The following is a 23,185-nucleotide window of genomic DNA, read 5'->3' on the forward strand; positions in this document are numbered from 1 at the left end:
CTTGAAGTCTGTGCAGGTGAGGACACACCTGATCTTGCCTCGGGAAGTGGAGTCAGAGTTGCTCTTCTGTGGAACTTGTCCTATCCTAGATGCACTGTGTATTCTAATAGATCTTTTCCATCTCTAGTCACACTAATATTTGAGACAACCCTGTAAAAGACATGCAAAGAATTCTTAAAAGCAGAGACAAAAAAATCTTTGCTTTTGAGTCACTCTGTGTCAATTTAAATTACTCACCAGATCAAGTCTCTGGTGTCATTGTGACGCACTCTGTCATTCTGCATTTCTCTTCCCTCTGTAAATCACTGGGAAGGACAAGGGAGGGAAGAAACCACAAGATACGTGAAATATGCAACATTTTCTTAAATTAAAAAGCCCTCAGATGTGTGTGAGATTTAGACTAGTATTTTGATCTGAAGTGCTATTCACAGGAAGGGAGCTGGCAATTAACAAAGTCTGAACTGTCCAAAGGGCAAGAACACACTGACCAGCAGAGTCCAACTAACCAAGGAGACCTGTGTCCTGCTCCGTGAAATGAATACTCCCGAAGAGCTTCTTTGAGCTCAGACTATGGACCCAGGACAAAACACTTTTCTTCCTACCCCAGGCCAACTGCTGTGTTCTCAGGAAGCTCCAAAATTGTAATGGTTTAGGGAGAACATTGTTGTAGAGAAAACAAAAATCTATTGCTGAGAGAGTTGTGAAGAGGAAATGTTCCCAGAGTCCCCTGGAACATGCAGGTGACACTGAAGGGCTGGGCGCTGAAGCCGACAGACCCCCCACAGAGCGATGTCAGGCACCTGACTGCAGTCTGCCTCCTCTTAAAGCCCTGTCACCTCGGATAGGTGGTTTTCCCTCTCCCTTTTAACCTGCATCCAATTCCCAGCAGCAAATCAGCTTCCTTGCACCAGAGCCATGGTTCTCAAACCTCAGGGTGCCTCAGAATCACTGGGCAGTCTCGGTTAAATTAAAGATTGCTGGGCCCCGGCCAGGTGGCTCAGTTGGTTGGAGCGTCATCCCGTACACCAAAAGGCTGTGGGTTCAATCCCCAGTCAAGGTGTGTACAGGAGGCAACTGATACGTGTTTCTCTCTCACATCAATGTCTCTCTCTCTTTCTCCCTTCCTATCTTTCTAAGATCAATTTAAAAAAGAGAAAAGAAGATTGTGGGAAAACGTAAGGAAAAAAGGAAAAGAAAAAATCATTGGGACAATCCAAGAGTCAAGGAAGGCCAAAGACCTTAGAACAGAAAGATGCCCAAGGCTGCCTTGGCCAGATAATTCAGCTGGTTAGAGCATGATCCCAATACACGAGGGAGGCAGGGCTGATCCCTGGTCAGGGCACATGCAAGAATCAACCAATGAATGCATAAATTACTGGGGAAAAAACTGATGTTTTTCTCTCTCTTTTCTCTTTTGCTTTCTCTCTCCCCCTTCCTCTCTCTCTCTCAGGCCAACACATTTTTTTAAAAAACAAAAAGATTACCAAGGCTGCCCTTAGCATATCTGGAGGCCCCATGTCAGCCAGGGATCTAATTTGCCCAGTCCTGTGTGCAGGGAGGAAAATGCTGACCTTGGAGACATGATGGATCTTGTGTGATACAGAGGCCCTCACATGACTCAGCTCATTCTTATTTTTGAGGGTCTTGCAAGATTTCTACAAGGATCTGCTTAAAGAGAGAGGCAGATTGCAGGCTGGAGACTGAACCCGGCTAAGGAGGGAGAAGCAATCATTAGAGCGGCCCAGAGGGGCGGGAAGAGGGGAGGGCGCCGCGGAGGCCCTGTCCCACGCCAACAGGCCTGGCCCCGCATTCTCTCTCGGCACCCCGGGAGTGTCTCCTACACACCCAAGTCTGAGAACCGCGGACGGCCATACTAAGCAGCGTTTCTCAAGCTTGAATATGCATGTGAACCACCTGGGGATTTAGTACACAAGGGCGGGGCTGAGATTGTACACCTCAGACAAGCTTTCTGGCGATTAGAAGCAGAGTCGAAAAGTGACGGCTTTCGAGCATTTTTTGAAAAAGCATTGCAGCTCTTTCTTTACCAAAATCTTAAGGAAGGCCAGTATACATACACCACGTGACTCCTCTCCTACGAGGAGCCCCGCTGGCTTCGCCTGCCCTGCCGAGGTTCAGGAAAGCACTGATTAAAAACTGCTAGAATGCTGGAAATAGGTTCCCAGAATGCAGACCTAGGCCCACATACATTTCGCTGAAGATGAGGTCATTAGTACTTTGCGAGTTTTTTAAAAAGTAGTTTTTTTAATAATTTAGAAGTTTTTGCGCAGTTCGTTTTTAATGTGAGGTCTGTTTCCCCGTAGGCGCCGGAAACAGAAACTCTTTAAAAATTCATAGGGACTGTGCTTGTTTCAGGCGTGCACATGCCCCGCAGCGCTCAGACAAGCAGCGGCCTGGGAGAGGAAAGAGAGACCAGGCCACGGAGAGACTCGGGCCGGGCCCTGCCTGCGGAACGGGGTGTGGGATGGGAAGCGGGCCCAGACTGGGGCCCGCGCGGCGGGGGTGCTGGAAGGAAGGCTTCATTCCCACGCACATCCTCTGAAGTCGGCCGTGTCCGACTGGGCATACGTGGGCATGCACGGGTGCCCTGTCTGTCGTTTGGGGTTTCTGATAGTCCCTGGGGGTATCCTGAAGGTCCAAAACCAAGCCAGCCCCTAGCAGAGTGTGGCACGCTTCCTCATGCCGCGGCGCATACCGCTGACTGGGGTGGCACGCGCAGCTCTGCGCGGCCATCTCTGCAGCCGGCCTGTCACTGGCCTCCTTGGGGCCCCCAGAATGGCCCCGACGGGCTGGGCCCTGAGTGCACCCGAGGCGGCGGTGGGCGTTGTCTTTACTCCAGTTTCCTCTCCGCACCCCGTTTCCTCCCCTGGGCCCATCCGTCCATGCAAACCGGAAGCAGACACCCTGGCGTTGGCCTCCCTGACTCACTGAAAAGCCAGCTTTGACCTTGACTTCACTGTCACCCTAAAATGCAACGGGACAATTCCCTTCGATTTCTTCCGTGAGAAAAATGACTTACCCATGCCAAGCGAACTTCCAGAGCAGGTTACTGCAATAAATAAAAACACAGTATTTAAAATATACTTATTGATCTATTTAAGATGGAAAAGATAAAACTGAAGAAAGAGTAAAGGAAAAGTAAACCAAAGAATGGATAAGAACCAGTCTGGGTAACAGGAGAAGAAGCTACTAGCAGTATGACCTTGGGCAAGTTACTTCACTACTCAGTACCTCAGTTTATCTATAAGTGGTAAGAAGAATGCCAACTCCATAGGGCTATTATAAGGATCAGTTAATACATGTAAAGCCCTTATAATAGTGGCCGGCACATAGCACTCTATAAATATTAGTCATTATTAACATTTACAATACTGTCCTAGTTATCACAGTAAGGCTTCACCGACAGTGAAAAAAAAAAAAAGAAAAAGAAAAACAACAAAACATTTCCCCAAATGCATGGTTTTTACCTAGGAAACTGAGCATTTCATGAGATATTTTTTTGAGCTTCCAATGAGATACTGGTTGTGAAAACACCTGGTAAATTGTAAAACATTATGCAGGTATGATGAAATAGTTTTAGGAGTTACAGTTTCTTCCAAAGAGCTCATGCCCACCCCAACAACCTATTTCTGTCCCTTCCCATAGGGCTGTGTTTTGGGCCAGCTCATCCTGTGGACAAGATAATGAAAAAATAAGGAATCAGAGCATGACAGCCAAGAACAGTGAGAACACCCCCTGACAAGGGACTGGCCTGATTCCGCATCTGGGAGTCCTCCTGAACCTGCACGTGACTGGAAACTTCAGATTCTGGTTATCAGTAAAGATTCCTGAGCCAATATTTATTCCTCTTCCTATGTTTGAAGGCTTCCTCATCTCTTTTTCTCTCTTCCTTTTTTCTAGAAGTATATGAAAAGTGGAGGGCTGTGCCTTGGACAAGGTAGCAGAAGGCAGGTGCTGGAACACGGAACAGGGAAATTGCTAACGCTTTTCTGCCAGCTCTGGTGAGGTGCCACTTGCTGACTGTCATGTTTCGTGATCACATAATGCCAAGCCTAGCTTATGATTTACAAATTCCTTTTTTTTTTTTTGGATCCTCCAGCTTTTCCTTAGTCATAAGGCTGAATCTGTGCAACTAAAAGTTCACGTACCTTAATTTCCAGCATTTCAGGATGTCTGTTGTTATCTTTAAGACTGTGTTAACAATCTAAACCCAGCCCTGACTGGTGTGGCTCGGTGGATTGAGTGCTGGCTTGCCAACCAAAAGGTCGCCAGTTTTGTTCCCAATCAGGGCACATGCCTGGGTTGCTGGCCAGGTCCCCAGGTAGGGGTGTGAAAGAGGCAACTGATCCAGGTATCTCTCTCACATTGATGTTTCTCTCCCTTTCTTTCTCCCTCCCTTCCCATCTCTATAAAAAGAAATAAACAAAATCCTTTTTTTTTTTAAATCCACCCACAAATCTCAAAGCAGGAAATCATTTTAAATTGGCTTTACTATTTAAGCAGCAAGCCTGTGGTCCTTTTCCTGAAGGAAGAGAGAGGGAGCGGGAAGATGGAGTGTCTCCAAATCACATAATAATAAAGCATCGTGATTCCAGAGAGGCCAGGGACCCCCAGCAGCCAGAATCAACCTGCAGGAAGTGCAAACACCAATCCTTCTTTGACCTCCACAGGTCAGTGCAAATGCTCTGAGTCTTAATTCACAGACTGACTGAAGGGTTAGTTTTAAATAAAGAGTCATAACTTGCCGCACCCGAATATATTTTTTTTGGACAGAAAGTGAGCTTCAGGCCTGTTTCAGCCACTGGCGAGACCATCACGGTATATACGTCCCCGCAGGGTATCTCAGTGACGTCGCAGAAACTGAGGCCAGCACCTGGGGAACACGTGAAGATGCCTTTGGAGCCATAGAGGTCGGTGCTGTAGTTGGCGGAGCCCCGGGCGGCCTGCCAATCGATCCGGACACCGTTAGGGCTCAACCTGTACAGCTTCACTCCCAGCGGGCAGCAGGCGCCTGAAGGGTGAAAACAAACACACGCAGATCGCTTGTGTCCCTGTCACACAAACACGGCCTCTGTTACTGCGGGGGAATGATAGAAGCAACTTTTTCTAAATAATACGTGATTAGAGCAAGATTCAAAGAGGTACTCAGTTCCTTCCACCGTGGGCCACGTGATTAGAAATCCACTTATAAAAACAGTGGAGGAAATGTACTGAGCTGTAAAAAAGAAAAGAAACCCACAGGGGTGGGGAGCATTAATTTTTAATAGGGAACAATGGTGAGTCAAAAAGTCCACAGTTGGCAGATCCATGTTCTATATGAGTCAAATCTTATGAGTCAAAGGCCCAGAATCCTTGTCAGGAGCCTTCCTAATGCCCTAGTTTCAGATGATTTTAGTGTGGTTGAATTTAAACATAATTAGCTGCTTTCAGCTTTAATTGAAAAGACCTATTGTGCTGAGCTGAGTAGTGCAACGCCAGGGGAGCAGTGACTTATACCACAGGCAGTTGACCAGGCTTTGCTGGTCACACTTTGTCCATGCTAGCTGGCAAGGGACTTTTTTTTCCCTTTTCCAAATGCCTTGAGGAGGTCACACATTATGTGTCAAGCAGGACACCAAAAGGTGGGTTCCTTGGCCACTAAAATAACGATGTGCTTGTATAATAATTTAAAAATTCAGTTATACATAATCAAGCTCGTGGGATTTACTCTTTAAAAACAAAATTTTGGAGGGTGTGAAGCAAAGCAAAGGGCCACATTCCCAGAACTGGATATCAGGGTGAGAACTTAGGCAGCTCAAACCAGCTTACATATTTGTAGCACACCAGGAATGTTTTCACGTTACGATTATTCCTATTTCTCTTCCTAATGAGGGAGCAGAAGCAGGAAAGATAAGGCAACACAGCTGATAAGAAACCATGTCTTTACACTCCTCTCCGCAGACTCTTTCTACTACCCCTAGGTTGGAAAAACTGTGTTTCAACTCCCCTGTCCCAAGCCCCGCAACAGGTGAGACTAACTGACCATTGAACTCTTTTTCCCATTCAGCCTGGGAGGTATCCTCAGGTTTTTTTGCAAAACACTGCTCCAAGCAGCCAGTTCAGTGGACTAGACTAGAATCACAGAAGAGAAACCCGATTTGCTAACCCTGTAGCCCTTCTCCCTTCCCTGCTATTCCCTGATGGTTTGGTCTTTGTGGAGCTTGAGATACAACACTGTCAGTAGACAGCGTTCCTTTAGCTTGTGGAAATAAGAAACCACAGAAGGAGCCAGAGTGGTTTAGGAGAGAGGTAGTAGCACAATAGGAACAGGAACGAGAAGAAAAACTCAAGCCAAATACAGGGGTCCAACAGGAGTAGCACCTGCTTGAGTGTGGTTGGTAGGGTAACACTATGGATGTGGTCATCTATAGTTTTAATTTGAATATTTCACCTCAACTGTCAGATGGTGTGCTCAAGTGTGATATTGTTATGTTACAGAAGTGCATGCTGAAAATTTTGTAATAAAAATGGGGGCGTTATTTGTGCCAGACCCTGTAGGACGCCTGCTCTAAATGCGCTCCAAAGACTGCCAGCTGTTCCTCTATGCTGCTGGTGGCTGTCATACAAAAACCCGTCCTCCCTTCAGAAAAGGTGTACTTGGACCCTATTACCCAGGGAGTCAATTCACCAACTACCAACAGAAGCCTCTGAAGCTTGGCGGTTCTAAGTCAAGAGAAAAACTAAACATTTTAGAAGGTGGCCTGAATTTGTAACGCCAGGTAGGCGGAGAGACCGCATGTTTTTGAATGGGAAGGAAGGGCTCCTGGCTGGATCTGTGGCAGGCGGTCCAGGTCCTCACCAACACTGGAGGGCCGGAGCTGAGAATTCACTTACTGGAGGAGTAGCCGTGGTAGGCGCAGTCTGCCGTCAGGCCGGTGGCACTAATTGCTTTCAGGGCCACTGTGTAATTGACGCCACATGTGATGCATCCCAGGAGGCAGTGGTTTTGATGCGTATGACACTTTGACTGTCCAGTGGGTGACTCCAGGACGGTCACATAGGTTAGGGCCCCGGTCCCAACTGTCCAGCTCACGTTGACGACTGCCTGGGTGACCTGAGTTATTGTCAGCCCGGCTGGACAGCACGGCACTTAGACGAGGAAGAAGAGAAAGAGTCAGGGATTCATTTCCACAGAGGGTAATTCGTATTTTGCCTGTGTTTCATTCAATAGCCTACATTTCTCAAACCTTCAGTTGTTATTGGAGATTTCCTTTTGTTAAGTAAAACCTCATTTCCTCTGATGTATCACTTAACATCAACTGAATATATAGTGGGCGCTTTCACCCAGAACACAGTGCACTGACCAGCTGTGGGTAATATGAGGTCCCCCCCAATTTTCTGAGAATAGGAAAACCCTCTATTGTCCCCCAACTTTAACTTTAATTCTGGTTGCAAATATCAAAGCAGCAGTTGAATGCATCGCTTCTCCCAATATAACATTTCACAGCATTTGTAATTAAATGTATTTTGCATTTTTCATGCATTTCGTAGTATGTAATTGATAGGAACATTTCAGATAGTCCAAGCTACCTAAGATTACCACAGCCAAGTCTCAGTTTTTTTCTAGGGAATCATTATATAGGGATATCTAGAATCTTCCTGTGTATTTGGAATTGTCTCTATTCTGCGGCTTTTTACATTTCAACTTTTATACTCCAAAATGCCATCTGTCATTGTATGCGCATATAAGAGAAAGTGTCCAAAGGCTTTGAGTAATTTGCTAAATTTTGTTCACATACAATACTCTGAGGCAATAACAGCGTTCTTTCATCCAGCTCTTACTATGCAAAGGGCTTTGCAGAATTAAATAACTTAATATTCCACTAGAGGATTAAATAACTTAACAACCACCAGAGGATGAAGCCAGGACCCGCCTTTACCAATTAGGAAACAGAAACTCACAAAGCATCGTTTAGAGGAAGACTCCAAAGGGCTAAGCCAAAGAAATAAATAATCGACCAGCTCATTTGGTTCCTGTTAGTTGTTTTGGTAGATTGTGTCAGAGGGGACTATGAATTCAATAAATGTGCTTGCAGAGTCAAGTTATTTCGCCTTCGATGTCAGTGTATGAACATATTAGAGTCTCCTGAGGATATTTTTACAAGGCCTGTGTCCAAACTGGGCTATTTTCTACGCTGGGGCTCATGGAAGGGCCTCTGAGTTTAATGTATTTCTACCACACTCAGGGCAGATCAAGGAAAGAAGCTGACATCTGGAAACAGTTGCCCCGGAGCCCACGGAGGTCGGCGCCCAGGCCGGCGGCGGCCGCGTACCTGTTTCCAGGCGCACGCTGTAGCTGGGCAGGCTGCGCCCAGCCCGCGTCTCGGCCACCGCGGTGACGGAGAAGACCGAGCCACAGGGCAGGCCGGCCAGCGCGCAGGACTGCCCGCTGCTGCGGCACCGGTACAGCCCGTCCTCGCCCCGCGCTGTCACCGTGTAGGTGGCGCCGTCGTTGCTGGACCTCCAGTGCACGCGGATCCCGGAGAAGGCATCCTTCGAAACACTTTCTATTTCAGGACTGCAAGGAGCTGCGAGAGTTTAGATTATTAATTGGAACTGTGAGAGTAAAAACCATCACCTGTGCCATTTGCTCTGAAACTGGTTTTCTTCATTTTCTTCACCCCCCGCCAGGTGGCTCCGGTGGTTGGAGCGTCGTTCCCGGCACCAAAAGAGTGCGGTTTCCAATCCCCGTCAAAGCGCAAACCTGGCCTGCAGGTTCGATCCCAGTCGGTGCACAAGTGGGAGGCAACCAATCAATGTTTCTCTCTCATACCCATGTCTCCTTCCCTCCCCTTCTCTCACTCCCTTCCTCTCGCTCTAAAAGTCAGTGAAAACATATCCTTAGATGATTTTTACTGAAAATGTAAAGAAATTAAGACTGATTTTCTTCCCCCAGGTGAGATCAGTACCGCTTTCCACCACACCACGCGTGAAAACCGCGCTCCTAGTGCCTGCGTGGGAACCGTGCTGCCTCTGGTAAGGTTTTGGGTTCCTAGGGCGTCGAACTAACTAGGAAATGCCGGGGAGCGTTTGGACTCCAAAAGCAAAAGTAATTAGGACAAGCATTTGTGGTCTTAACCTTCATGGTGTGATTGCTGGCAGGGCCCCAAACATGGGGGAGTGAATGGCTGATAGGCAACACCTTCCAGGATCCCGTGGTCTCCTCTTTTGTTCCGTCCCCCACCCCCAATTCCCCTCTTCCACCCTCTCTTCTGCCTCTCCTTAGTAGACAGGGACCCTCATGGTCTCCACAAACAGTGGCCCTGGCTGGGTGGCTCAGTTGGTTGAAGCATCGCCCATACACCAAACGTAGTAGGTTCAATTCCTGGTCAGGCATGTGTGGGAGGCGACTGATGGATGTTTCTAACATCCATGTTTTCTCTCTTGCTCTAAAAATCAATTTATATAGATATAGATATCCTCAGGTGAATATTTGGAAAAAAGGGGTTAGTGGGAGTTAGCCTCTTTATAGTTCTTGCTGAAGGCCCGTCCTGAGGGGCACCCCGGGGTTGGTGGGGGGGCAGACATCTGAGCGCAGGCCCAGCTGCGTCGTACCTGTGGTTATGAATCGGGAGGCACAGGACGTATTGCTGCCCCGGGCTTCGCTGAAGGACTGCACTGTGATGTTGTAGGTGGTGTCGCATGCCAGGGCCGAGAGGGTGCACGCAGGCGCAGTGTCGTTGCACTCGACCACGCTGAACCCGCCCACAGCCTTGGTTTCATAGAGTTCGGCACCACGGACTGGGGACCAGACGATCTCTACTCTGTCGCTGGCCACCAACACTGGGTTAATGTCGCTGGGACAACAGGGAGCTGGGAGCAGGAACAGAAGGGGATGGAGGTCAGTACAGGAGCAAGGCTGTCGGAGGGAGGGCGCTGACACCCGCCCCCACCCCACCCCCTGCCATGCACAGGCTCTGTCGCTGCCTTCCTAAATTATTGCAAGACTCTCCTGCAGGTCTATCCAGCTCTGAACTTGGCCCAGCGTCCACTACATAGAGGCTAAATCCTCTAAGCATGACATTCAAGTTCATTACAAGCTGTACCCAGTGACGTGTTCAGCAGCCTGTCCCTGGGTCCCCTGCCACCCCCGACTCCTCAAGCCCCACTGCACCGATGCTTCATGTCCCTGTGCCTCAGACCGCTGACCCCTCTGTGCAACGCCGTTCCCCTCTTCTGTGGGATGAAACCATACTGCGCCTGACTTCTACAGCCTATCAGTCAGTCTTCCCAGACGCTGAACCAGATAAAACTGGGAGGCAAAGGAGGACAGGGAGCATCATTATATGAGTAGATGTGAGAAGAGACCTTGCATTACCTGATGGGCAAATTCTGACAAATGCCTGACTCAGCTTGGAGGGTCTCTGGGCTGCTCCTGTCCCACCTACTGTATTTTGCCATGGATAAGGTGCTCCCATGTATAATGCAAACCACGTTTTTGTGCCCATTACACACAGGATTCTTATACCCATTATTATAGCCATGGTATGTAATCATTATACTCATGTATAATGTGCATCCTCCTTTTCCCTCAAAAATTTGGGCAAAAAAGTGTGCATTATACATGGCAAAATATGGTACCTCCCAACCATCCTTAAAGATCCAGTTCAAGGTCATTTCCTCTGGAAGACCCTCTTGTGCTCTTGATACCTGGAATATTCCAAATTCCAGAAACATTGGCTATTTGAGTCCCTCATCCTGGTAAAAATGTATCATGACCCAGCTAGTACTGCTTTTTACATAGTTATAATGTAGTATTCTTATCTACAAATAGATTAATTTTAAGTTACTCCATCCATTCTTCAAAAATCAAGCATCTCCCATATGCCAACCAATCACATAATGATAAGAATTAAGGAAGAAGAAATAAATAAAACATAATCCCTGTCCCTAGAAGATCCAAGCCTAGTGGAAGAGATTAATAAAAGTAATAGTGATGCTAATAAATATATTTGCATTGTGCCTTATCACATACAAAAACTTCTTCATATTCATCTTCTCATTATTTATTATTTGTCCCATTTTGCAGTACAGGATACAAAGGAACTAGCAAGGTACATGTCATCCCCTTTTTACAAATAAGTGGGTGGTCAGTTTAGGACGGGAACCCAGGTGTCCTTCTGCAAAGGCCTCCATACTACGTAGCGTCTTTGCATGTCTGCTCTGGTTTGGGGGAAAGAATGAACTTCTGAGGCATAAGGACTGCACCCCCTTCAACATCTAGCACAACGCTGAACACCAAATAGACCTTGGTGGACGGTTCCTTTTTTCACAGCAGGGTTAAACTACATTCTTTCCCCTCTTTTCACTCTTAAACCTGGAGTTTTTGTTAAGCTGGGGTCCGCAAAGCCCAAATTTCCTAGCCTGGAAAGAGTATGAAAGAAGAGATTCACTTTCTGGTTTTGGTCCTAGAATGATCCCGAGGGGGCCTGTGTGATCTAGGTAAGCCATTCTACCGCTACGTGCAGTGAATTCAGAACTCCCTTTACTAGCAGCAAGTGTGACGCACCTGTGGTGTAATTGAACACATCCCCCAGAGGACTCTGGCCTGCCTTGTTATAGGCAAAAACACTGATGAAGTAGGTGAAGCCACATTCGGACAGGAAGTTGCACTGCGTGAGGGATGTGTTGCAGTGAACTTCCAAGCCATCATCACTCTTCACAAAGGCCACGTAGTAATCTCCCAGCTCTACACTGGACCAAGACACCGACAGGTGGCCAGGGGGGTCTTCTTGGATCGTCACTCTTTCAGGCGCACAAGCAACTAGGAAAGGATGAACGACAAACTGTTGTGAGAGTTTCTGTGCATCTTTGCAGTTGTCCAAGATACCAGCTGCGACGGACCAAGAATACATCAAACAGCATGCGCAAGCCAACAAGACATTATCACATGCCCTAAAGTTTATCTCACACAGTACGTCCTGGACTGTGTCAGAAACAGGCACAGAGTGGCTGATACAGCGGTAATGTCGTATCTCCATTAAGGCAGTGCCAGCATCAGCACAGGGTAAAGTCTTCTGAAGGAATGAATTCCAACTGAGGTTTATTCTTTCAAGCTCTAAGCTCTTAAAACCTTAGTCATCTCTAATGCTCTAATGGAAGTCTTCCCAAAATACACTACACAATTCTCGGCCCCAGGTAACAGATAGGACTTTCTAAACATAGTTCTTCCTCGGTAAGTCAAGGTCTCTCCCATGAACATGGTTGACGGTGTTGTGTACAGACTACAGGGGGGCCTCCTGGGCTAAAAGTATGCAGGACTATTTCAGGGGCACTTGCTAGAACCCACTGAGGAGCTTTTACAAACTATTCATACCCTGTCTCCATTCCATTGGTCTTCGGTGGGGCCTGGGTAGCAGGATTTTATAAAAGCTCTTTTGATGCTCTTAATGTGCATCTGAGATTGAAAAAACACTGGATGGTTCTCTCTGGGATTAGGTGACTAACTCAGAACTTCGAGGCTCTTGAAAGTATATTTCTTTCTTTTTTTAGGACATAAAGTTTTATTTAAATATGTTTTGGGGGAAGAGGGAGACTGACCATCCTTCTACTTAATTGAGAGAAACATTGGTAAGAGTACAGAGACCTTTTCCTTTGTTTTCCTCCTCAAGCCAGGCATTCACAGGGAGGGGGTCCCAGCAGCCCAGGCGCCTTTCCACTGGTTCTCACTAAATATGCGTCTCCAGGCAGCACAGCCTTGCGCTTCAGCTGGACCAGGTACCCCTCTCTTTGGCGTCTTTCTTTTTATGATCATTTTCCTTCACACGTTTCAGGAAGCTCTCCTAGCTCTTAGAGTGTTGAACACGCTCAGTATGTACATTGATTCTCTTGGCAAGAATCTTACCCCTAACTGGTTTGCAACAACGCCCGCCGCACGCTGGGTGGCCCTGTCAACTCCTCCATTTTGCCCTGGGGACACCTGCGGGACATCCCGTTTTGAACAGCACCTGTTCCCTTCATGCTACAACATCATCTTTCCTGTAGCTTCACATGCAATGTGGCCCATGGGACAACTCTGTTTTCCAAAAGGCCTAGAGAACATAGAGAAGGTGTCTCCCCTCTTTCCCTTTGTGTTGGTCATTTTGGCGAATTACGGGAAGATGGCTGTTCCAGCCAAAAAGCAAAGGGAAAATGCATTTCCTAACTCTTCCTCACTCTCAGCTACCCCATCCTCATAGCTGTTTCCAATGCGCCATCCATGTGAAATTAGAGTTGTTAAAAGAGAAGCCAAGTCACTGAGTTGGTATCGGCAGCTTTAACATAATTACAATTTTATTTAACATAATTAAATTAGGTTTTTTTTTTTTAATTTATGATCTGAAAGGCCAGCTGTACTTTTTTCCTGTGGAATACAGTGTGTGTCGGCTTGTGACGGCTCTTTTCCTCTCTGCTCAGAAGCCTTTTACATTTAGAATGACATAATTCTGAATTTCGGGTAAAGTGGACATTATTGTGGTTATCTACATTTCCTTTGCCTTAGAGGTGTGAAATCAGGCAAACTTGGGCTTGAATTCCAGATGGTGCAAGAACTGAACATCCCTGGGTCCTTGGAAAAATTATTTAACTTCTCTGAGCTTCAGTTTTCTTATCTAATAAAGGAGATACTAGAACCTACCTCACTGAATCGTCACGAGGATTAAATACAATGATGTATTTACAACGCCTGGGACGTGGTAGGTCTTCACTAAATGTTAGTTGCCATCTCTATACACATAGATATTCCTAAATAGAGGATTAAACCTTCACATCCATATGTCTTTATGTCTTTGATAAGAATGAAAATGGGAAAATATCCGAATACACATTCAGAACTGCAGACAGCCCATCTTTGTCTTAAGAAATAGCTCGCACGGAGCCTGGACCTGTGAAACAGGAGGCAAAGACCAGGCCGCTCCTGTCCTGCGCAGTGTGAAATGAGCATGGCTCCGAGTGGGCCTTCGCCTTTCTGCAACTTTACAAATGAAAGAGACACTAAGTAAGGAAAGATCTGCCGCAGGAGCCAGTTCTCCAACATTTAAAATTGCCCTTTCTAACGCACAGTGTCTGGTTTCACTAGTAACATTACACAAACTCATCGGAATGCCTGACTCAATGCTTTCATTTACACCAGGCTTCCGGTTTCCCTTCTCGCAGCGTGTTCTGGAACAATGTCAGGTGATCACCTGTTCGCCTCACGTCGTCGGTCACTTCGGCTCGCCTGCCGCACAGTGACCTCGCTCCTAGTTACCTACCGGTTTTCAGGGTCACCGCTGAAGTCGATCTGCTGGATCCAGCGTCGTTCCTGGCCAGGACGGAAACCAGGTACTCCGTTCCGCACCGGAGGGAGGAGATGGTGCAGGTGCTGTACGCGGTGCTGCAGCTCAGCTCGGAAGAGGCGCTCCGAGCCATCGCCGTGTAGTTGAAAGCGCCTTCTGTCGGGGCCCAGGAAACAGACGCCTTCAGAGCCCCGCTGTCCAAAGAGACTTCGATGTCGGCAGGAGCACGGGGACCTACATTTTTGAGGGACAATTAGGATATTGCAGTAGCCTCAAGAACCCAAGTAAGATTTAGCCTTCCAAGGGGTTTGACAGAAGGAAGCTCAGGCAGACTGCGGCAAGGGGAGCGTCTACCCTGTCCCAGAGGTGACTGGCTTCCTAACACCTTTCTCTTCGTTTGCGTCCCGTGTTTTAAGTTTTAGAGACTTTGGGTTTAGCCCGACTTTGCTAGGCCTGCTGTAACAAAATACTACATGTTCAGTGGCTTAAACAACAGAAATACATTATCTCACAGCCCTGGAGGCTGGCGGTCTGACAAAAAGGTTGGCAGGGTGGGTTCCTTCCCCAGGCTGTGGGAAACGATCTGCTGCAGGCCCTTCTCCTTGGCCTTCATGTTCACATGGCGCCCTCCCTGTGTGTGCATGACCGTGTCCAGATTTCCTCGTTATTATAAGGACATCAGTCATACTGGAATAGGGCCCACCCAAATGACATCATCTTAACTAGCTGCATCTGCTCTGAAATCAGCATTTCTTTATTCATGCAGTAAGCATTTCAACTACCAAGGGGAACAGTCAAGGCCCTATAAATAAGCTCATCATAAATTTAAATAGCTGCTGCCAGCTGCTTTGCCCTCATCACTTAACACTGCATTTGATGGCTGCCATGCACAGCCGTGCTCGTTAATCCAACAGGAGATTGGGGGGCCGAGCTGAGCAGCCTTACTGGTTCTCTGATTGCAGGTGGAGTCATCGCCGGGGGTTCCGTTAGCGCTCCACGCGTGGGCCTTTATGGTGTAGAGGGTGCCGGGGTCCAACCTGGTGAATGTCAAAGTGGTGTTCGTGGTGTTCTCCTTCCATATCCTACCCAAACCATTGGCTCGCATGATGGACACAGAGAATCCAATGGCCGTGCGCACAGCCTCCCACTGCACAAGGACAGAGTCTGAACTCGGGGAGCTCGCTTCCAGAACCGGTGCAGCCAGCACTGCAAAGGCAAACACACGTGTGTTTGCATCACAGAAGTTTGCTGGCAGAGAATTCATAGTAGGAATAAGTATTTTAAGGTTGTTTATCCATGTTTGAAATAATGATTTGCTTTGCAAGACATTTCATGGTAGAGTTTCATTCAGAATTGCTTTTTTTTTAAAAAAAAAAAAAGACCATAAACATATTTAAATGTGTGTTAACCATAAATAGCTCATCACAGGAATGGGGAACAGAGAAATTCTAATATTAGGCATTACTTTAAGCTGGTGGACGGTAAAGACATTAAATAAAACAATCCTGTAATCATAGTATAAGTCAGTAGTGGAAATGATAGTTTGTACTATTTTACTGTGCAGAAAACCTTTCAGAAATATACCTGGGTACAATTTAATCAAATCCATTTATGTTATGCTGATGACAAACTCCAAATGTTTTTATTCCAAACAAGTCAAAGTGCAGCAAAATCCCTTCTATGTGTTTTTATTTAGCATCGTGTTGATGGGTAACTGAGGTTAAAAACGGAAATCCCTTTTGCAGAGATTTACAAGCAGGGGTTCTTTTAAAGATGTCCAGGAATGGTTATTTTCTAAAGCAAAGTATCTGGAATATAAATACACCTTCTAGCCCTGGCCGGGTAGCTCATTTGGTTAGAGCATCATCCCGATACCCCAAGGTTGCAAGTTCGATCCCCAGTAAGGGCATATACCAGAAACAACCAATGAATGTATAGATAAGTGGAACAACAAATTGATATTTCTCTCTCTCCCCAACCCCCCTCACTTTAGAATCAATCAGTCAATCAATAAATACTACCTTCTCCACAGATAACCAAATTCCCAAAAGATCCCAAAAGATTCTGGGCCCCGAATCATAGGCACTCATGTGACACAAAACTACATCAGGCAGTTATAGGCTCGGTGTACCTGACCCAGGTCACAAGCAATGGCTCAGCAGAGGATGGGCACCCAGCTACCTGTGTTTGCCTGCTTCGGAGGCGAGGCCTGGCTTCTCCCTGCGGCACTGATGGATCTGACCGTGATTTGGTACGAGGTGGCAGCCTTCAGGCCCGTCACAGTGCCTGGGGGATTGGCCACCATGGTTTCAATGACAGTGTCCCCATCTTTGGCTGTGAGGAGGTAACTGGTGGCCCCCGGCACTGCGGCCCATTCCACCGTGATACTGTTGCTGATTTTCGAATATGCCTGGTCAATAGTGGGTATTTCCAGAGCTGAAAGAGATTTTGAAGTTGTACATTAATTAGCTAGAACACCTATAAGAATTACTTCATCATTTGACTTTGCAAACTACATCGTTTTCGCGCCATCCTTCAGACATAGACTCTGCCCTCACTTTCCAGATTAAAAAGAGAGACAGAGAGAAACAGAAAAACAAAGGCGAAGCTCCTTTCCAGAAGAGAGTCAGAAAGCTCGAGCCTTTCATTCAGGAAGGGGATTTCAAAGAGGTTTTTCCCGCTTATCTCTGGGATAATTTGCATTTTTTGTATTTTAAAAAGCTAAGTAGCCCTGGCTGGTGTGGCTCAGTGGATTGAGCGCCGGCCTGCAAACCAAAGGGTCATCAGTTCGATTCCAGTCAGGGCACATGCCTGGGTTTCAGGCCAGGTCCCCAGCAGGGGGTGCATGAGATGCAACCACACATTGATATTTCTCTTCCTCTCTTTCTCCTTCCCTTCCCCTCTCTAAAAGTAAATAAATAAAATCTTTAAAAAAAAAAAGCTTAGTGAAAGTGGGGATCAATTGTGGGAAAAGATCTTTGAGAAGAGGGAGAAGGTCTTTGAGGAGCTTTATTCTAGAAGATTCTACTCTAGTTTGGCATCCTGGGAATTTCCCAGCCTGCTTTGCCACTATGTCCACTCCCTGACCCACGACTATGCTCTACTACCTCCAGCGAGGGTTCGCCTCCATCCCTACATCTGCCGTGGCTGGATCTCCATTCACGCCCTCAGCACATTGCCAAAAATGGCATGTCATTTAATAGAGGAAACAGGGAGAACTGAGTTTTGTTTTCTAATTATGCCATCATACTTTCTTTCCTATCATTAGAAGAAGACCATTTTCAGATTGTTCTATATAAAATAAAAATAAACTTGATTCTTCCTTATTCTATCAAAATATCTGCCTAAGCACAAAATGGGCCTGGCCACAGTTTGCCAGGGAGATATGAATGTTTACGTTACAAGTTCATATGAGGCATCCCTACACTTTCATTATGGGGTAGAAGACACAGTATGACAATCAAAGTCACTACTTTGCAGAAACCCGCAGACACAAAAATGCCCCGGATGTAGATCTAAGTGGAAGAAAAGGCCAAACAGAAAGAGCTGAGTTTCAGGTTTGAAACTGGCACCGGGCCTTTTATGTTTAATGTAGAACATTTGCTGGGTTAAGCTGCTACATGCCAAATTCAAAACTAAAGGGCAAAACATAACTAGAGGGCAAAGAGCAGGAAGAGTAAGCGTGGGCCGAACTTGTGACCTGCCAGTATCGCCCCGCCCCCCAGCAGCCCCCACCTGGCAGATCCCCACGTGCCTGGCACAGGCCACGTTCTCCTTCTGCACCAATAGCCCAGAGAGCTGGCTTGGGCAGTGTCTCCGACATAGCCAGGCTGCAGGAATGAACAAAGTCTCCACTGTGCACGGGCCAGACATTCCTTGAACATCACCCAGGACTGTCTCCTCTGCCCTCGAAAGATAATGATGATGATTCTGCATGCCGGGGGGAGGTTGCAGGCCTGCCCATCTCGGCTCAGCCACTTGCCAGCAGAAGCTGACTCTGCAGGAAGCGCTGTGCCCCCTCTCCCCCTGCAGGTTAGGAAGCCCCTGCAGGGCCCTGGCCACGTAGCTCAGTTGGCAAGAGTGTCGTTCAGCTACGCCGAGGCTGCGGGGTCGATCTCCACTCAGTCAGGGGCACATACCAGAAACACCCAGTGAATGCACCAACGAGTGGAACAACAAATCCATGTTTGTCACTCTCTCAATCAAATCAATAACTTTTTTTAAAAAGCCCCAGCAGGGACTCCCCTGTTAATACCCCAACATATATGCCTCCTTGTCCTGCTCCCCAAGTCATTTGTCCTGTGCTGTGTGCCATCTTTCCTCCAAATCTGCAGTGCCTTTCAGGTCCTTCTGTCTCTTCTGTCCCCATAGTTCATCTTCTCTGTCGGACAGTCTTGCTCCTTGGAATGAAATAACTTCCTGGGAAAATGCCAGCTGAACTAGCCACTGACACGGGAGGCCTGAGAGTGTGCACCCACGAGTGCTTGGGAAGGAGTATAAAGACCAGCAGATCGCAGACAGTTCCCCACAGGACTGTCCAGGGGCCTGAAGACTCCGCACAACTTGCCCTATAGAACTGAACCAGGAGAGGCACGTTAGCCCAGAAGAGGCGGTACCTGGAGCCGGTTCCAGCGGGATGAAACTCAGTGTCACGTGGTGGAGGAAAATTGCAGAAAGGGTTTAGATTCAGGGCCTCTGGGTTGCAGCCGTTTACTTTTGCTTGTGAAGGTGTACAAGTCGTTTAACCTCTTCCAGTCTCAGTTTTCTCCCCGGAAAAGGCGCAATAGCAATAATAGCTACAAATCAGGATTCACATTGAAATGCAAAATACCTACACCTTAGGACTTCCGTAAAGATTAAGTGAACGAGTATCTGTGAGGGCACTTTGATAGGTAGGAAGGGTTAGAGAGAGAGTGTGTGTGTGTGCGTGTGTGTGTGCGCGTGCATGTGCGCGCGCGCACACCGGTTGTGTATCAGAAAGAGCAAGTTTCGGGTTTGGAAAAGCCAGACTGCATGGCACTGCCATGAGGAGGTGCCCGGGAAGCTGAGATTCTGGGGAGTCCAGGTAAGCCAAGCCTGGAGAGACAGGTTGCCTGTTTTTCTCTTGGTTCTAGGGCAGGATTTGAACAGCAACAGCAGTAAAAGGAGGTCAGCACCTCTGTACTGTTTCCCTTCAAGAGAAGAGCGAAGCAGAGGGGAAGGCGAGGCTCCGTGAATGAGCAGCGCCGCCCTCTCTCTTAGCTCTGTGTTTGGCCCGCTTGCCTGCTGATGGGAAGAGAAAACATTCTCCCCGAGAGGTGCTGCCAGCCATTCAGATGATGAGTCAGGCGTGCGAGGCTTTGATGCTCAGCATCTGTGCATTCTGCCAGCCCCAGACCTAAATTAGCCGGCGTGGCCCCCTAGACACAGACAGACAGCTGACGCCAGAGCCAGGGGAGAATCAAAATAACCCACACCCAGAAGGAAACCTCCCACGCGGTGTCGCTGATACACATCCATCCAGAGAAAAGCCTGGGCGAATCAATCAACAGCCTCACTAGCAACTCAGCCTGCCCTACTCCTTCCCTCTGGGAGGGACTAAAAATAGCCTCGTTTGGGGGTTTGGTGGGTGTGTCTTGGGACCTAGGAGAGTTAGCAGGACTATATTGTGTCCACCCAAAGGCCGCTTATTTTTTTTTAGTTGCTTTGTATATGGCCCAACAGTCCTTCTCATAGCTTCCTGCTCAGTTCTGGAGATTTCTCAGTAAGTCAAGTGACTAAGAAAAAACATGAAAGCCCCGGCCGGTAGCTCAGTTGGTTACAGTATTGTCCAATATGCCAAGGTTGCAGGTTTGATCCCTGGTCAAGCAGCATACAGGAATCAACCACTGAATGCATAAGTGGAAGGAAAATAGATGTTTCTCTCTCTCTCTCTTTCCCTTCCTTTCTTTCCACAATCAATAAATTAAAAAACAAATTAAAAAATAAAGCATGAAATGATTTTTAAAAACCTATTGTGTATGCATGAGTTTTATGGCTCAACCATATGTCTAATATCAAATTTGAAATTGCTTATTTATACTTCTTTTATGATGGTATAGATACAATAATAAATTAAAATTGTTGTTGCCCTGGCCTGGTGGCTTAGTTGGTGGAATGTTGTCCAGTGCATCAAAAGGTTGTGGGTTCTATCCCCAGTCAGGGCATAAACAGGAGAACAGATCGATGTTTCTCTCTCACATCGATGTTCCTTTCTCTCTCCCTCTTTCTCTCTCCCTCCCTCTCTCTCTGAAGTCAATAAACATGTCCTTGGGTGAGGATTTAAAATTTCTAAAAAATTGTTCTTATATTGAGTTGGTATGAGAGTTTACTGATGATATCATTGATATTATAAGGTCCCTCAGGTAATCTAAGTCCTACTGAATATAAATTTCCATTCTGGGGGTTTAGGTTTCTAGAATGTATGAGCTGGGAGAGGCCTCTAGGGAAATTATCCATGCCTTCAGTCATTTATTTAAGAAAAATGGGAATAAAATCTTTTTCAAAGAAAGCCTTTTCCCAGATCCAAGTTATCATTGTGTATATTTTAAGGATGCAATATTAGAAGTGTAAAATCTTTTTTTTATTAAAGTAGAGAATCTTGAGATTTTAATAAAAACACATTTTTAGTTTCCTCCTCTAATTCCTCAGAAGACAAATAAGAAAAGTTATGTAAACTAGACTTCACTATTTATAACTTCAATTTTATTTCTTTAATGGAAGTGATGGTCATTGTAGTTTACTGAAGGCTGCCTCTGTTCAAGAAAATCCATAACTGCATGACTCTACGCATCTCAGTACTCAGTAAGAACATCTTATGAGGACTTATCTTTTAAGTTTGATCCATGCATTTGTCTTACCAATTCCACTCAGAGTAACAGTGCTCAGAAAATGTTGGAGGCTTTTTCCGGGTATAACCTATATATATCGTTCAGGGTAGCTCAAGAATTCACAATGAAAATTAATATCAAATGTGGGTAGGGGAAACTTGCATTTGAGAACACTTTACCTGTTTTTGCTGAAGCAACCTGAAAAGGAAAGTTTAGAAAATTAGAACCAGAAAGGAAAACACCATTTGGGTAAATGTAAGACATCAATCGGAGCAGTAATACACTTATCACATTTTTTACACATAACGTGAGCAATCTTTCGGTCCACACAGAGTGTGCATTTGCACAAATCATTTCCCCACACTCGAGTCTACCACCAAGCAATCCCAAATAGAATTTAGAGGCTGGAGGCAGATCACGTTACTATTTCATTTTCCGCCTTGAATCTGCCTATTGAACTAACTCAGTAGCTGCCGACAGATTTTTCAGAAATCTTTGTTCTTAAAATATAATGGTAATTTTGTTCTTTCTCCAATAAATCGCATCACATTTCAAACACATAACCATCCGTGACCTTGGTACGGTTCAAAAGTATTTTCATTTCTATCTCTGCACCCCGTAGGCCCTAAAAGAGGATAATAATGAATGTCTTTCCCCCCGCCCTAAATAGTTGTAGGTAGGTCAGAATGGTCAACTCACCATTTTAAGCCAGAGAAGACTGAATCCAATCAAAGACAAACTTTTCTTGGGTCCGCCAGCCATTGTGTGTTGGCGACGGGTTCACAGGGCACAGAGAGATCAGGGTCTTCTTTGGTCCCCTGGAGGGGCAGCACAGTAGGTCGCTATGATGCTGGGGACAGACCCTGGCAAATGGCTCCTCCCCTCCAGCATCGAGCTGGCCTGTAACTAGGGGCACCTGGAGACTGGCAGGGCCAGGGATTGCAATGACAGAAAAAAAGAGTTGAAGAAAGCTATGCTAAACGGGCCAGAAAGCTACTCCAACCTGGATTTGAAGGTAATGCATAGATTGCTCTCCTTTCCTTTTAAAATATCTTTCATTTCTAAGTAAACATTTTACAAGGCTATGTAGAACATTGTTGAGATAGTAGAATGATCATTCTCAACTTGGGGCTCCTGACCAGTTTTATTTGTCCTTTTCCACGTTTGTTGTTCTTGTTGTCGCCTTGGCAGGCAGGGGTCAGTCTGCTGCCAGGAGGAATTTGCTGCAAAACTTCAACACTGAAAATGACAGGGCGAGGGACGGGGTAGGGGCATGAGGGAGGTGTCGCTTAAGGATACAAACTGTAGTCCACAATATTGTATTATTAACCTCGAAGCTGCCAAGAGACTACACCATAACCATTCTGTACACAAAAAAGAAATGTTAATTCGGTGGAATGATGGAGGTGATTAGCTAATACAACTGTAGTAATCACATTGTAATAGAGAAATGTGTCAAATATTGTACACCTCAAACTTATACAATGTTGTATGTCAATTACATCCCCCCCAAAAAGAGAGAGAGATGAAAGGGCAGGAACATGTCCTTGTGCTGGGGGAGATCGCGGGAGGGCCTGAGGAGCGGAGGAGAGTCCCCCGCCCCCGCACCATCCTGCAGCCTCGACACCGTTTGTTTCCTGAGCTGTCTTCCCCAGTTCGGGCTCCTAATAATAATTGACATTTAGTCCAAGCATGATAATATTTAATCCTAACAATAAACAAGTACCTAAATGACTAATAAATAGTATTAACTGACTTGTATGAAATCACACAAGTATTAAATGGTAGGGCGGGTCTTAAAACTCATCAGTCTGACCTCTGCTTCCAGCCGAGACAAAATAAAAAGGAATGGCTTCACCCGGCCTGACTTCAAGACTAATAAAGCTACAGTAATTAAGACAAGATTAACTATAACTGTAAGGGTTGGTGTCAAGATAATAAGATAAATAGATCCACGGAACAGAAGAATAAAGTCCCAAAATAGACCCACACGTATATGGACAACTGATTTTCAACAAAGGCGCA

At 46.3% G+C, this 23,185-nt stretch overlaps 1 protein-coding gene across 1 annotated transcript; it reads right to left on the minus strand.

Annotated features, from left to right (window-relative positions):
• Positions 1-273: 273 nt before the first annotated feature.
• On the minus strand, positions 274-21,922 carry FNDC7 (fibronectin type III domain containing 7). The gene is made up of 12 exons (XM_054564957.1): positions 21,860-21,922; positions 21,340-21,358; positions 16,494-16,748; positions 15,258-15,518; positions 14,289-14,546; positions 11,567-11,821; positions 9,613-9,870; positions 8,331-8,585; positions 6,892-7,146; positions 4,769-5,029; positions 3,038-3,067; positions 274-305 (listed from the first exon to the last, which is right to left on the minus strand). The coding sequence occupies exons 1-12, from the start codon at positions 21,920-21,922 to the stop codon at positions 274-276; spliced, it is 2,202 nt and encodes a 733-aa protein (XP_054420932.1).
• Positions 21,923-23,185: the final 1,263 nt, after the last annotated feature.

This window comes from Pteronotus mesoamericanus, unplaced genomic scaffold (assembly GCF_021234165.1).
Source record: "Pteronotus mesoamericanus isolate MK-2021 breed Mesoamerican mustached bat unplaced genomic scaffold, CSHL_Meso_final scaffold_99, whole genome shotgun sequence".
In the NCBI taxonomy this organism is placed as follows: domain Eukaryota; kingdom Metazoa; phylum Chordata; class Mammalia; order Chiroptera; family Mormoopidae; genus Pteronotus; species Pteronotus mesoamericanus.